A 16,207-nucleotide genomic window follows, 5' to 3' on the forward strand; every position below is an offset into this window, starting at 1 on the left:
AAACAAGGGAATCCCTAAAGCACTGATTTCAAACAGGACAATAATTTTACCTCTAACTCAGGCTGCACAAGCACCCTACCACTGAGTAACATCTTCAGCCTTATGGAGACTATTTAAAGGCTATGTCCTCTGGGGTTAGAGATACACAGAGCAATTATGAAAATAACTGGTGAGCCGGGTGACACTTATAATCCCAGCATTTAGGATGCTAAGGCAGGAGCTGAGTTCCACAAATATGAGTTCCAGGGTAGAGACCCCACCTCTGTGGTTAAAAACTATGAAAAGCACCAGTTGAGCTTCTTCTGGGTGCCATAGCAGCCAGGTGAAGTTGGAGTGCCCTAACCTGAAATATCAGTTCCATGTGATGCTGCCCCTCCCCTATGGCACAGCAGCCACACTGGTCATACCCACCAAAGCCCTGAATAAGGGTGCCCATAGCCCAATTCTCAGGCCAGTGGGGCTGGCACTTAAAAACACCAACTGTTCCCATGTCTGGGGCCAAATGTTGTTAGTTACAAGACTACGCTGTGTAGCAACTCCCCACACCTCACAGCTGTGGCCACTCCTGAATGCCTCTTGTAGGACCAGAGCCAGACCTTAGGGGGCCCATGCAGGCATCTTCCTGAACCCAGGCAGCAGAGCCAGACTTCACTTCCCTCTGCCACATGCTCACCAGTAAAAAGGCAAACAGGACTGAAAGTTGCTGGACATAAACCAGATGCAGATGCCACTTAGTAAATTCTTTTGGAGCTGAGGAAACGGCTCAACAGTTATAAATTTGCTCCTAAAAACCAAACAATGCTTTAATCCCAGCACTCAGGACATAAAGGCAGGCACATGTCTGAGTTGGGGTTCTAGAGTTCCTGAGTTGGGGTTCTAGAGTTCCAGAAAAGCCTTGAAATCTCAAAATTTAAGTATTTATGTTTGACTCTTACTGTGTTGATAGTTTATCCATCAAGGAATGGAAACAAATTGGAACTCTCCTCTTCTGTCTCTGCCTGTGATCACTGGCTTATCTGCTGCATTTTCCCCTTTCAGCCCCAGAAACCTTGTAGACCAAGTGGTACCAACACTAATGATGAGAAAATAACAGGACACAAACACAGCTGAAATGAATCTTGTAAGGCCAAGCAGATGTCAAAACCAGCTGTCCTCCTAGACCACCCAAACACTGGAAAGCTAGAGGCAGTAAAGCAGCAGGTTGGCCACCCCCAGGAGAGTGGCGTCTCTTCCTGCCGCTGTGATGACAGACAGTAGGGTAGAAGAGCAGCACAGAATGTTGACCATTTGTGTCCCAGCCACAGAATGATGCCTACCACTGGTGCAGGTGCAGGTGCTCACCACAAATGATCAAAAGAATCCTCCACAGACATGCCTAGACACCTATCTCCCAGCTCATTCTATGTTCTGGGTATCAAAGCTATCCATTATTGAAAAATGTCCCAAAGAAAATGGATACATTTCAGGTTCTATTTCCTAAAAGCTGGTAGAAAGAAGACTTGTTTGTTTGGTTTTGTTTGTTTTGTTTTACTCAGACAAAATTTCTCAATAAAAAAAAGTTTCTCAAAAGCCCTGGCTGTCCTGGAACTAAACTCTGAAGAGACCAAGCTGACCTCACTCAGAGATCAGCCAGCTTCTATCTCCAAAATCAGGGATTAAAGGTGTCTGCCACCTCCATCTGGCTGAAAAGGGCACATTTTTTTTTTATATTAGTCTTTCTAAGCGCAACCTGTCATGGCATACAATGCTGTCAGTGGGCTGGAGAGATGGCTCGCCAGCATTTGGTATTCTCCCAGATGAACAGTTTGGTTCCCAGTGCCACAACAACCTCATCACCACGTCTCATCTAACTCCAGCTTTAAGGAATCCAAGGCATGCTCTTGAGCTTACATGAGTGCATGGAACTGAAATATATTATATATAATTTCAGTGCATACTGAAATATGTAATCCAAACCAAATCCTGGGGCTGAGAAACAAAGATCAGCAGTTACAGTACTTGCTCTTCTAGAGGACCCAGATTCTATTCCCAGGATCCACACGGCAGTAACTCCTCTGTAACTCCTCTTCTGTTTCCAAAGTCACTAGACATTCATAGTACAGACATATATAGGCAAAATACCTATAGTTTTATTTTAAACCCACTGTCACCCTAACAGTGTAGGGCTACATGAATGTAAACTATATATATATTTTTTTAACTAAGAACAGGGGTGAGAGAGCTGGTTCAAAAGCACCTGCCATTCTTCCAGAGGAACTCTCGGTCATATGGTCTGTAACTCCAATTCCAGGGGATCTAATGCCCTCTTCTGACCTCCTCATGCACTGCATACTCATGGTGCACAAGCATACATGCAGACAACACTCACATAAAATTAAAAATCAACAATGACAAGCTTACATACAGTAGTCATTAAATTCTGCCAACACTTGAACATGAAAAAAAAAAAAAAAAAAAAAACCCTGAAATCTTGCTAAGCCAGGCCCTGATAAAATATCAAGCCCCTACCCCGTAACTCGGCCCTAAGGGTGAAGTGGGAAGGCCAGACCACTCTTAATCCCAGAGCTCGGAAGGCAGATCTACCAGTTCTAGACCAGTGTAGTCTACACAGCAAGTTTCCATTCAACCCTGTGTCAAAAGAAAGGTGTGAATACATGTGGTATTTCTGAAGAGACTACAGCTCCACAAAAGACCTGGGTTCAATCTCAGCAGTCATTCCCAGCACCCACACAGCAACACAACAGGCATACATGTAATGCCAAACATAAATGCAAGGAAAACAGGCATAAACCTAAAGAGTGAATTTTAAAAGGTAAGTCAACATAAAAATGCTTAATGTGAGCTGCCCTTGGGGGTGAGGAAGATGACAATGACAACACTGAATTACAAGGCACACTTGGAACAGAAACAAACCCTATAAACCAATTATCAAAGTAAAAACTGATGTAGCAAGATGCCTCAACAGGTAAAGGTTCAACCCCCAGGATTCCTCCACACTGTCCTGAACTTCACCTCCCCCCCCACCCCCCACACACACTCAGTGGCATGAACTCAACAAATGTAAGCATTTTAAAAAATAAAATCAGGTTACATGCTAATAACTGCTGGCAAGTTTATAAGAGGAGCAGCCACCAGGCGGCTCAGCAAGGACTTACTACTACCACATCCCACATCCTAAGTTGGATCCCTAAGTCCCATGTGGTGAAAGACAAGACTCCTGAAAGTTATTTTTCCACAAAATAATTATAGCATGTACATACCATGCTGAAATCTGGTCTGTTGCTATGTACTGGAATGCTATGTACAGCCCAAGAGCTGCTTGCCCCAGAGAAGATGATATTATGTGACCCTGCCCCAAACCAAGTTATTTCTGACTGAATAAAGATGCCTTCATCCTATTGCTGGGCAGAACTGATAGGTGGAAATTGGTGTTCCTGGCCTTAAGATCAGAGAAGACCACGAGGAGAAAAGAAGAGGTGGAGAGAGGAGAAAACAGACATGGGTTAAGAGTCAAGAAACCATGGCCATGAGGGCTGGCCAAGTAGTTAAGAGCATCCCATGTAAAAATATAACTCAGGGGTTATCACTAGAGAAATAGACTTTAATAGCATAGAGAATAGACATCTGTCCAGCTCTAGTGCTGATTAAGGCTTATTGTACATAATAAAAGTTATGAGTCTTTTATCCAGGAACTGAATGATCAAAGGTGGGGCAGAAGCTGCTGAGATTAAATATTTTCTACAACACACTCAAACATTTGGGACAGTATAGCTGGGACAGTGGTAGAGCATATCCTTAACACCAACACTTGGGGGAATCCTCAAATCCCACATAATGGAAAAGAGAAAATGGTTTGTTTGTTTTTTTAACATATATACAGTGTACATGGAGAAACAGGCACAAACACAAATGCAGAATAATTCTTTTAAGCCTTTGAGAAAAGTATTTCAACATTCCCCAGTACTTCCTCCCCACCCCACAGAGGTTTTCATACAGTGTCCTGCTGACGTTGAGGTTACCTGGTCTACAGAGCTAGTTCTAGGACAGCCAAGATTACATAAGAAACCCTGGCTCAAAAAAAAAAAAAAAGGCTAGGAGTGATGGTTTGTACACTTTTAATCCTAGATCCTAGTACTCAGAAGTGAGATGGGTATGTCTGAGTTCCAAGACAATCTAGTCTACATACATAGTGAGATGCTATTTCAAAGACAGTCTAGTCTACATACATAGTGAGATGCTATTTCAAAAGCAAAACACAAACATTTACAGGCGAGCTGATGCTGCCTGCAAATCATCCCTGCACTTGGGGGTAAAGGGCGGGGGAAAATGAGACCCTCTATCATCACCACCTCCTAGAAAATAATTCTGGAAGAGACATTTCTTAAAATGTACCTGCACTGTGATGAACAAAAAAACAAAAAAAAAAAAAAAACAAAAAAAACAAAAAAAAACAAAAAAAAAAGGAGCAAAATATAAGAGGCTCCTCCCACTGCCCCTCAAGCCTGAGCACCTGGATATTCCCCATATAGGCACACAAGTTGAGAACCTTTGCCCAGACTGATTACGTGCTGCAGTTGAAATCTTCCCTGAACTTCCTTCCACAAGTTAATGGCATTAGTATTGTGGTTCAGTCTATATATATATCATAGACTGATTTGATTTATAATTATATGTAAAAATTACATATCAGTAATACAAGCCATTTAGCCCCAGAATCAACCCTAGAACTTTTGTTATTAAAAAAAAAAAACAATCCTTCACTCAAACCAAGTTGAGAGACATAGAAGAAAATGATTGAGGCAAAGAGAATTCACAAAACGCAGATACCACACAGTAGCTCTGCACACAGCAGCTAGCTACTGAGGATGACCCTGTGTAGAAACTGCGTACACCCTCACAGATTTTCTATGACTAACGTAGCAAAGGATAGCAAGTCACTGGTGAATAACACTATCACTACACAGTAATTGGAACCCTCCCAAAAGTGGCATGCTCCTAGGGATTCAGCTCTCTGGGAACAAGTGAGTCTACACACCCAGCAATGGAAGAATGAACAGGACAAAGAGTGACAAAGAGTGTAAAGAGTCAAACACTGGTCCATGTGCTATCCTCCTCCACCACCAACCATCTTTGGGCCAGGTGTGCTGTGTGACCTCCAATGCTTCAAGCTCCAATATCCTAGGTGTACTCACACATGACAAAACCAAAACCAAGGCCCAGTACTTGCTGGCTCACTCCTTTTCATTCCCATATCATTAGGCAACACCAGAGTGTTTTTGTATCATCCACTTATCAAGAGGATCACACAGACACAAGGCTGCAGACCCCACTCATGAAAGAATGCAAACACATTTGAATTTATTCTTTTTTTTAAGCAAATGACAAAAACCCAAATTAGCTTTTTTAAACCTAAGCTTAGCGTTGCATATTTAAACAATAGTCAAACTGTCGAGGCTGCCAGCATCCATGCACAACTAGAAAACATCTGTAATTTACACTAAACTAGAAAGCCTGTATTAACAGGTCACAAACTACTGTGAATCAAAGCAGAAGGCGCTTGCCCACTGTCAAACTTTGCAGTTTCCTAACATGTTCAAGTGACTCATCCTCTGCCCTCATTCACTTTGAGATAAAACTTTCTATTCCTTATTCCAGAAGTGTCAGGATCCTTACACATCAGAAAGAATCTATACTACTCACTTCTTAAATGGTGGAACAGGGCTTTAAGTGTAAATTTAGTTAGTGTACTATCGCCTAACTGATCTTTTAGCTTGAATTATCATAATCACAGGTTGTTCTTGCAGAATGAAATAAGTTTATGTTTACTGGTTCTTTAATCATACCTTGATATTCCAAGTATACTGCCCTGCCCTGAAATGATCTTCTGTAAATTATATCCCTAAAAATCTTCAAAATCCTTCACAATGAAAACCTTTGAACCAGTTCCTTTTCCTCACACAAATGTTAAAATGTTAAACTCTATAATAACGAGGCATGGGGAGCATGCCTATAATCCCTGCACTTGGGGTAAAGGCAGGAAGTTCAAGGCTAGATAGACTGAGCTGCTTAAAATATATTTCAAAATATAGATGAGAAGCAACCTATGTAGCCTGCATCAAGCCCTAGATCCAATCCCCAGCGGTGTTCCCTAACCTGACAGCTATTAATAAAGTGCTGCTCATTGTTTATGCAGTCACTATATACTCTCCGCTCCCACACCCACCCCTACAAATCACACCAAGGTGTTGCTCATGTTTACAGGTCAGTATTGCTCAGCATCCACCCCTGGACAGAAGGAAGCACTAATGAGGTGACACTTAAAAGCTCAGGCACAAAATCACACAGACACAAGAAGGCCACAGAACCCACTGATGAAAGAATGCACCAAACACATTCGCATTTATTTTCTTTTTTTTTTTTTTTAGCAAATGACAAAAAACCCAAATAACCAGCTTTTTTAAACCTAAGCTTAACATTACATATTTAAACATTTTCAAACTGATGAGGTTGCCAGCATCCATGCACAACTAGAAAACATTTACACTAAACCAGAAATGTTATTACCATTGATGCAGTAATAGCTTTCATCACTAAATACTGAAAATAAAATTGAAATATTTCTGTAGAAGATTCACCTGGCCAGTTAACTTCACAGCAGACTGACACTAGTCACTCACAATTCAACACAAGGGAAGCAGATCCATGCTGGTGTTAGACAGTCTCGTCCTAGCACTACTCAAGAGTCACAGGCTCACCTCAGATTACGTTTTGTTTAAAGCAAAGTGCATACAGAGATTACAACAATTTTAAAGACAAAAGAAAAAGAAAGGTCCTATTTTGTGGTCCCAACAACAAACTCAAAAATCTGACAGGCGCTCCAATGAGCTGTTTTATAAATACTTTAGATTAGGTACAGTTATACAGAAAGTCGAGTTCGTTTGAAATCTTCAAAAAAAAGTTCCTGTTATTCCTCAAATGGTGCTTGTTATGGTTTAACATTTCTGTTAAATGCGTGCGTTGAATTACTTGTTATCCAAGCGTAGCAGGTGCTCCTTACCATTTATCGTCAAGGACTTTAACTGTCCATCTTCTTCAACTTCTATTCTTTCTTGACCATTCTCCACAATTCTGTAAGAAATGACCCATTTAGAAACCTCTGTTCAAATGAAGTGTATAGCAAGCAAGATTTTTCCTGGCAATCTTATGGCCCTGGGCTCAGTCCTTAGAAGTAAAAAAAAAAAAAAAAAAGCTTTTTTATAATATTTGAGAATTTATATAACAGACCCATGAAAACTAAGCTCAAGAGTTCTTCCTAAAATTCCTATCCTGCCAAAACTAAGTTTGGACTCAACTACTATACATGAGATGTTACTAACCACAAAGAGTAAAGCTGGGGCTGGAGTGTGGCGAAGTGGTCTGTCTCAGCCCAACTCTGTCTGTCTTGAGGTTTTCCTGCTCAGACAGCCACTTTCACTTTCTGACACTGACAATGCCAGGGAAGCTCATGACAAATGACCACACACTGGTATGCAATGGAAAAATTAAGCACATATTCAAAGCTTTATAGCTTTAGCTGATTTAGAAATTAAGCACACTGTTGATACATCAGCTCTGGGAGCTATGCATGCATATGAAATACTGTACCATTGTACCCTGCTACTACGAACAAAATACTAAGCTACATGTGATAAGCATGACTTTAATCCTATTAACCCTCACTAGGAAGACAAGCAGTAGGGTTAGGAGTTCAATGCCATCTAGGTCTGCCAATGTCTCAAAAAACTAAAACCTTTAAGTGAGAAACAACGATAATGGGGTGGTGGGGGTGGTGGAGGTGGTAGTGATGACAATAATAGTAACAGGCTGGTGCTATAGCTCAGTTAGTAGGGAACTTGCCTAGAATGGGTGAGATCCTACACTTCAAGCCTCAGCACTGTAATCTCAGGAGGCAGAAGAATCAAGAAATTCAAGACCCCAGCTAAGCAGTTAATGCACTGGAGGCAGAGGCAGGTGGATCCCTGTGAATTTGAGGCCAAGCTGGTCTAGGTGAATTCCTGGTCTAGCTGAATTTGCTGCCTCGAAAGTAAGTGTATAAATTAAGAAAAATACCTCTTTGTAGTGATTTTTTTGCCATTAACTATCTTAGTTGAAGTTGATATTGACTTGAAGTTGCCCATTCCACTGCCACCAAATGACGCTGAAGAGAATGATGTGAGACCCCCATGGCCTAGTGACCCAAATGGAGTAAAGCCTAAAAAGAAACAGAAAAGGACTGTTAAAAGCAACATACTTTAAGATTCACACAAAAATTACTGAATTCCAAATTCGTAAGCCTCAAAGGGAGCTAAGTAAGCTGAAAAAGCGGGTGAGGTACTTAACTAGTTTAAGCCTGAATGCTGCTCTACCCACAAGTTAGGAGAACTGCAAAGCCCTCTCCATCTCCATGCATGCCAGGTATTCCCTACAAAAGTGCCTGCACATACACAATCATGCTCAAATGTTTTGTTTCTAATTATTTCTCCCAAAAGCTGCCTCAGAGAACAACTTGCCGAGGTCCTAATGTGGCACATACCCTTAAATTAATCCAAGCATGTGGGATGAAGAGGCAGGTGGATCCCCATAATCTCAAGACCATCCTCATCTACAGAATGAGACTTAAGGGCTGGGGGCGGAGTCAACACATGCTGGTGAACAGTTAAGGCCATACCCAGAAATCACTGTCATAGTCTATTAGCTACTTTTTTTTTGGGGGGGGGGGGGGGGAGAGATAATGGATATGAGTGTGAGTGTGTGAGAGAGAGAGAGAGTGTGTGTGTGTGTGTGTGTGTGTGTTGGGGGTGCTTGCCATTAAAACCTGATGACCTTAGTTCCATCCCAAGAAGCCATGTTGAAGGAGAAAACCTGAATAAGAAACTTTTCTCTGGCCTCCATACACATACAATGGCACGCCTGTGCCCAAACATACACACAACAATATAATTATTTTAAAGATGGAAATAATGCCCTGCTTTCTCATATACAGATTTTGAGAACCCTGAGTGTATACCACATTTGGCCCACACCTTATGAGCACCTTAATACAGGGGCAACTACACACACACACACACACTGAGTGGCCATAGCTTTTGACAAGATGCCTTTAAAAACCCTGACTGGGTTCAAACCTGGCATCCAGTGTGATAGGATTAGTCTTTACTTATAAAGCAAGAATATGTCTACACTACACTACCCACCCTCAAAACAGGAAACAGATTTCCAACCAAAGAGAAACTTTCCTGCCCTGTCCCGTACAAACCTCAAACTACACTAAGCTAAAAGACAGATCAAATTTAAGGTTTTAATACCTGTATCAAAAGCAGGAAATCCGCTTCCAAAAGAAGGAAATCCAGTGAAGGCAGAAAAAAAGGAGCCGGCACCTCGGCTTCTACTTCCTCGGGGACCCCTTCGGTTTCCAAAAAAGTCATCAAATGGGTCTTCTAGAAACAGATGTTTTTAAAATGTGTTATGAAATATTTTTTTTATTTTTTTTCCATAGAGGAAGAAAAATGGGTTAATGTCTTGATACACAAACACCTAACAGCTTTAGTACTCTGGAACAATTTTCACTTATGGGTATCATTTAAATAAAGCTCAGTGCTACAACAAAGCAAACGACCAGACAGACCAGGCACATGTGCACCTACATATACCTCATCAAGCCTCCAGGAGGTCATTCAACAAAGCTTTTGCTCAGTGCACAATTAGGTTCATTAAGAAAAGATAGTTTCAGCCCAGGTTTGTGTGGCACAAGCCTCTAATTCCAGCACTCCTAAAGGCAGGTGGAACTCTTTTTACAAGGCCAGCCTGATCTACAGAACAAGTTCCAAGATAGCCAGGGCTACACAGAGAAACCCTATCTTGAAAAACAGAAACAAAAAAAAAAATATGGTTTTGACCTTAGGACAATTTTGTTGTTGTTTTCCAACAACAAAAAAAAAAGTTTTATGCTATTTTATGTTAGTTAGGTGTAGTTTGGGTGCATGTGCATACAGGTACACTGAGAGGACAGATGCATCAGATTACTCAGAAACTGAAGTTGAAGGTACTTGTAAAGATGCCTGACTTGAGTTCTGGAAACCGATCTGCAAACTGATCTTCTGCAAGGGTAGTACCAATGAGCCATCTCTCCAGCCTCCTCCTTAGAAACTTGTACAGAGGGAGAGCTTTCAATATAATTCAGAGTGTAGCATGGTGTCTCATACCTTTACATCCCAACTCAGACAAATCTCTCAATCTGAGACAAGCCTGATCTACAAAAGTTCCAAAACACCAACAGGTGAATATAATTGCTGGTTGGTGAACCTGATGAAGCTGTCCAAATAATTCCTTTCTCATATCTATTCAATTTGAGAAAATTGAGATGGAGTTGATTCAGAAGTTAAAAACATGTGTTGCTCTTACAGAGCATTGACTCCCCAACACCCAAGTCTCAACTCCAGTTCCAGGGACCCAGCATCCTCTTCTGGCCTCCATGGGCAGTACCCACGTGATACAGACTCATAGGCAGGCAGGACACACAAGAATCTTATGTTTTGCTGGGAAGTGATGACACACGCCTTTAATCCCAGCACTTGGGAGGCAGAGACAGGCAGTTTTCTGAGTTGGAGGCCAGGGCTACACAGAAAAACCAAAAAACAAACAAAAAAACCTTCTATTTTTATGAAACAGGTAGAATCTGAACTGACATTAATTGGCATGAAGTAATTTTGCTGGGACAAGTGACCATCTCTTAACTGGAAACATGAAGGCCCTGAAAATGCTTTCCTATGAATGACTCAGCAAGGAGTACTCTACATAGAACAAGTGTCAACACTAACATCTAAAGGCAGCAGAAAGCTCAGTTTTTCATTATGGCAACTAACATAATAACTATTACTTTTTAAACTTACCTTAGGGTTTGTTTTTTTTTTATTTTTTATTCGATATAATTTATTTACATTTCAAATGATTTCCCCTTTTCTAGCCCCCCCACTCCCCGAAAGTCCCGTAAGCCCCCTTCTTTTCCCCTGTCCTCCCATCCACCCCTTCCCACTTCCCCGTTCTGGTTTTGCCGAATACTGTTTCACTGAGTCTTTCCAGAACCTTAGGGTTTTTATTTCCCCTAGTAAAGTAGGAAATCTGTAAAGAACCATACTTTCAAATAAAAATGCATGCAGAAAGTTATCATAGATGCATAAGTAACAAAAGGAAGAGAGAGAACAAAGCATGAACTGGCTGGTCTGCTTAAAGTCAGATGAACAGAACATCCTAGAAGGCCCTGGTTCCAGAACAGGCACTCTTGTCTAAGATTGCCCAAAAGGCTATTTTCAGGCTAGACCACAAGTCACTAGACCACCTGGTGAGCCTTATACAGGATAACCTTCTTGTCCAGTTTGAGCCTCTCTCCTGTGCCCACCTCAAGCTTTCTGGAGCACTCTAAGGTTCCTACAACATGGATAGCAATTCTTGTATTTATAATACCCAAACTAAAAGCAAAGGAATCATTAAGCCAATATGGTATATATTACTTTATCCTAGCACTTAGGAGGCAGAGGAATGGAAGGGAATTTCTGAGTTCCAGGCCAATCAAGACTTCATAGTAAGACCTTGTTTTGTTTAAAAAAAAAATGTATTTCAAATGGCTGGGCTTGAGCTTAGTGTAAAACCTCAGGCTCCATTCCCAGCACCTATGAACCCAGCAGTTGCAAGAGGCAGAAGGATCAGATGTTAAAAGTTCATCCTCAGCTGAGTCTGAAGCCAGCCCAGGCTCTCCTATCTTGACTATGACTGTTATAAACAGCTAAAACATATTATGTGATAAATCACAAATTAGACAATCCACATCATCATGAAAACTAAAAGTCTCCACAGCTAATCTTAAACTAACCAAGTCTTTTGTCTTTCCCAAAATCTTTAGAAGTATATCTATGTACACAATGTGGAGGGGGTACTAACATAGCACGACTATGGAGGTTACAGGACAGTTCTCTCCTTCCATCTTTACTGTCTATGGATGTAATCAAGTCATGAGGCTTGCACAGCAGGTGCTTTTACCAGCTAAGCTATCTTATGCCCTGACCCAACCATGTCTTTATCTGCTAATGTTAAAGTTTTATTTAGTAGTGTTTTTTAAAGGATACCAAAACAATAAATCATTTATACTAAACTCAAGGATTGTAACCTGCAATTTCTCCTATTAACTGTTCTAGATTATTTGGGGACTTCAGTGTGGCTCAGTAGGAGCACGTCCTTAACATATGCTAGGGTATGTGCTCCATCCCATGAATCATCAAGACATATCATTTTAGTTACAATGTTTAAATTCATTCATAATAGCAATCTGAAAGTGTTTAGATCCCAAGTTTGAAGCCAGTGAAGCTATTACATAAGACCCTGTCTGAAGGAAGGAAAGCAGAACAAGGGCTGCTAAGATGCTTCAGTGTGCGTATGTCTGCTGACAAGAATGTAATCTTTGGTACTATCAAAGTGGATAGAGAAAACTGCAGAAATGTCCTCTGATCTCCAACAGCCAATACACGCACATGCATGTAATTTTACTGAACAAAACTTTAAGAGGGGCTGGAGAGACAGCCAACACTTAAAAGTACTGACTGCTGCTCTTCCATAGGATTTAGTTTCAATTCCCAGCACCCACATGGCAGCTCAAAACTGTCAAACTCCAGTTTCAGAGGATCTGACATCTTCACAGACATGCATGCAGGCAAAACACCAATGAACATAAAATTAATTTTAAACAGAAAAAAGAAAAACATCCTAAGGAGACATACAGGGCAAGAACTAATTCCACACTCCTAAGAGCTAAATCTAAAGTATTCCTTCATTACATACAACTCCCATTTTTCAAATGGGATCTTTTTACACTTAAAGAATAGAAAATGACTATTTGGAATTAACAGAAATAAAACCACAGCCCAGCCAGGCAATGGTGGGGCACGCCTGTAATCACAGCACTTGGGAGGCAGAGGCAGGTGGATTTCTGAGTTGAGGCCAGCCTGGTCTACAGAGTGAGTTCCAGGACAGCCAAGGTTACACAGAGAAACCGTCTCAAATAAAAAAAAAAAAAAAAAACCCACAGCCCAGCACCACACTGAGCCACAGATTGACACTCGGGATACAACTAAAGGGTTTCGTGTATGTTACATAAATTGTGTCACCTTCCAACTTGTAAAGTGATTTTGTTTAATTAGTCTACTTCATGAGGAGCCCTGGAAACCCAATAATCATGGAACTTTCCCCGTAGACTGAACATACTGGGACATCCAATGGCTCTGTTGGAGGACAGGATACTTTCTGCTGTTCTAAGGTGACAATTCAGTATTTAGTTATATCTTCTGTGCTAACTGTTCTCACACAACATGAACCTGCTGCCTCCTCCTTTCACCAAATTAAAGAGCAATGCACTGCCATTGTTCTCTAAGCCCATACCAAGAAGCTTAAGAGTTCATTAGACTACTACTCCTATCCAAAAACATATCATGGATATACCACCAAGGATGTGGGGCTCACCTGTGAGTTGTCCACTGTCATGAATACAATATAAAGTGAATGAACGCCGGGCGGTGGTGGCGCATGCCTGTAATCCCAGCATCTTGAGTTCAATGCCAGCCTGGTCTACAGATTGAGTTCCAGGACAGTCAGGGTTATACAGAGAAACCCTGTCTCAAAAAAAAGCCAAAGCCAAAAAGTCCCCCAACCCCCCCCCAAAAAGTGAATGAACTAAGCCAGACGTGATGCGCACCCCTTTAATCTTCACACAGGAGAAAGAGGCAAAGGCAGGCCAATGTGAGTTGAGGCCGGCTGGATCTATATATAGCAAGTTCCAGGCCAGGTGGGGCTACATGGAGTGCCCCTATCTCAAAAAGTCAAATTTTGTACTGTGCAACCAAACAAGGTACTCGTGGTCTTCACTTATGTGGGGACTGGGAGAATGTGGAGAATAGGAAGTGTTACAAAAAAAAAAAAAAAAAAAAAAAACCTTAGAAAGTAAATGAAAACCTCACTGCACTGCTCAATGCAAAAAACAAACAACAAAAAAAAGATACAGAACTTCTCAAATATGTCTTCAGGGAGTAGCTGCTCTTCCAGAGGGCCCAGGGTTCAATTCCCAGAGCCCACATGGCAGTTCACAACAGTTCCAGGAGATTTGACACCCTGACACAGACATATATGCAGACAAAACATCAATGCACATAAAAGTTTTTAAATGAATATGTATTATTAGCAATCTTGATTGAATCAACCAGATCACATTGGAGAGAAGGGGGGGGGGGGGGAATCAAATTAGTCTCCATCTTCTTTCCTCCCAGCCAGGACAAGTTTGTGAGCGCACAGTTAAGTATAAATCTCTAATTCAATGTGGCATCTACCATCTTTCTTTTAGAAAGAACAAGGAAGCTAATGAAAGATGCAGGCAAGATGTGGTCTAAAACCCAATGAAAATGTAGTATTTTAACAACTAGCTGTAAACTGTTCTATAACGTGTTTCTACATACTTTTAAATCTTATCTGCTACTCTTTCTTTCAAATCCCGCTGGAAAGAGAAATGGTACTTTGTCCATATGTGATCAAGCCCGAGATGCAGTCACCAATCCAATGCAAGATTAAGCCACATTTTGTCGGCGCCACTCTGATCTCTGAAATTACATTTTTCGTAACTTACAACTCTTCCTAAACATCCCCAGTTTTCAAGATTTTCTACTTCTAAATGCACTACTAGCTTCTAAGCTGTATAGACTAGGATTTAAACCTAAGCAACTACTGTGCAGGGATGATATGAAGACTCACTGAGGCAGCTGGGAATTGCCTACAGCACATCTGCCTCAGGCCAGCAGGGACCCAGGCATACCTTTACCTTGGTTGCAGCACTCTGGGGAAGTTTCTGTAGTCTAAGTCACTTTATTACAGCACTCCCAGTACCAGTGCTGTTAGCTCAGTCCTACTACAAAGAGCACTGGCCTGGGGCATCTGGTACCCTCCCACTCCTTGGTCTCCAAGTCAACTCTGGTAATCTGACCAAATACAACATGGTGGTGATAGAAGCAATTCTTTTTATTCTAGATAAAACTTTAAATAAAATAAACCTTCTTATAAAACAGAGACCCAGGCCATTCCTTTTTGTTTATTGTTGAACAAGCAGCGCCTCGGGTTCCGGCCCACTGTGCTCCTCCTCGCTCAGCAGTTCCTCATACTCCTCGCTGAGCTCCTCCGTATCCCCGAGACTGGCTTCCTCCTCGCTGGAGACGAGGTCCAGGTCCTCACTGAGAAGTCCGCCCTGGCCCCAGCTACAGCCTTCACTTGACTCATCTTCACTAAGGTCCAGCTCCTCACTGGATATCACATCCAAAACCTCACTGTGCTCGTCACTCAGGGCGTCTTCTACTGACTCCTCAAAACAGGGTTGGTCTAGTTCTTCACTAGGTTCCAAGTCCTCACTGGCCACTTCCTCGAATCCTGGAGAGTAAAATGACTGACTCACTACATTAAATTTATGGCTCAAAAGAAGTACCCTCCACACAATTACCCTCCCCAAGGTTTTTTTCCAAGGTTCTCCATACTTTTTCCAGTGGACTACCAAATCCTTCCCCAGATTCACAAGTCTTTGTTAAGAAAGAGCATACTAAGTGGTAAAAGGAAAGAAAGACCCTTTGCCAACAACAAAGGCAATTTGGTCATTCCTGCGAATGAGAATAAAGTGTGGAGTTGAACCCACACAGTTTTCAAAGAGATGCTTCCTGTCATAACTACTAGAACCAAAAGCCCTACTACTGCCAAGTACTACTTGTCAGTCTTACATTAAAAGGTTTACAGAACAAGGACAAAAGTAATGATGTCCTGGGTCAGTAAAACACACCAAGAGATCAACCTAATTTGAATTAATAATGCACTCCCATCTTCAATCAATATTTCAATGAAGGTTCATTTATGGGTGAGATCCCTATTCTGGGAAATTTAAAGGTTAGCTAATCTCAACATTCCATATACACCACCCTCCACTACTAAGCTCCTTGTGGAAACTGCCTATATTCATTCTGGACTTCATGGAAAAGTTGCCAGTCACAGGGACAGATGTTTCATCTCCTGCAGGACTCCAGAGCATCTCCCTTCCCCGGGTCTCTAGGGACACCACCCCACCACCAAGGAAAGAGACCTAAAAAAATTTTAGCACAGT

General features: G+C 41.5%; 1 protein-coding gene across 5 annotated transcripts in view; it reads right to left on the reverse strand.

Moving 5' to 3' along the window:
- The window catches only part of Dnajb6 (DnaJ heat shock protein family (Hsp40) member B6), a 47,727-nt gene that overhangs the window by 11,482 nt on the left and 20,038 nt on the right, over window positions 1-16,207 (reverse strand). For 4 of the 5 annotated variants that reach the window (XM_052172939.1, XM_052172943.1, XM_052172942.1 and 1 more), the window contains exons 6-8: window positions 9,345-9,476; window positions 8,110-8,251; window positions 7,058-7,128 (exon numbers count right to left, since the gene is read on the reverse strand). In XM_052172939.1, the coding sequence (XP_052028899.1) occupies window positions 7,058-7,128; window positions 8,110-8,251; window positions 9,345-9,476 (345 nt within the window). The remainder of the gene's footprint in view (window positions 1-7,057; window positions 7,129-8,109; window positions 8,252-9,344; window positions 9,477-16,207) is intronic. The other variant, XM_052172941.1, reaches the window with a different exon arrangement.

This window comes from Apodemus sylvaticus, chromosome 2, assembly GCF_947179515.1.
Source record: "Apodemus sylvaticus chromosome 2, mApoSyl1.1, whole genome shotgun sequence".
Taxonomy (NCBI): Eukaryota; Metazoa; Chordata; class Mammalia; order Rodentia; family Muridae; genus Apodemus; species Apodemus sylvaticus.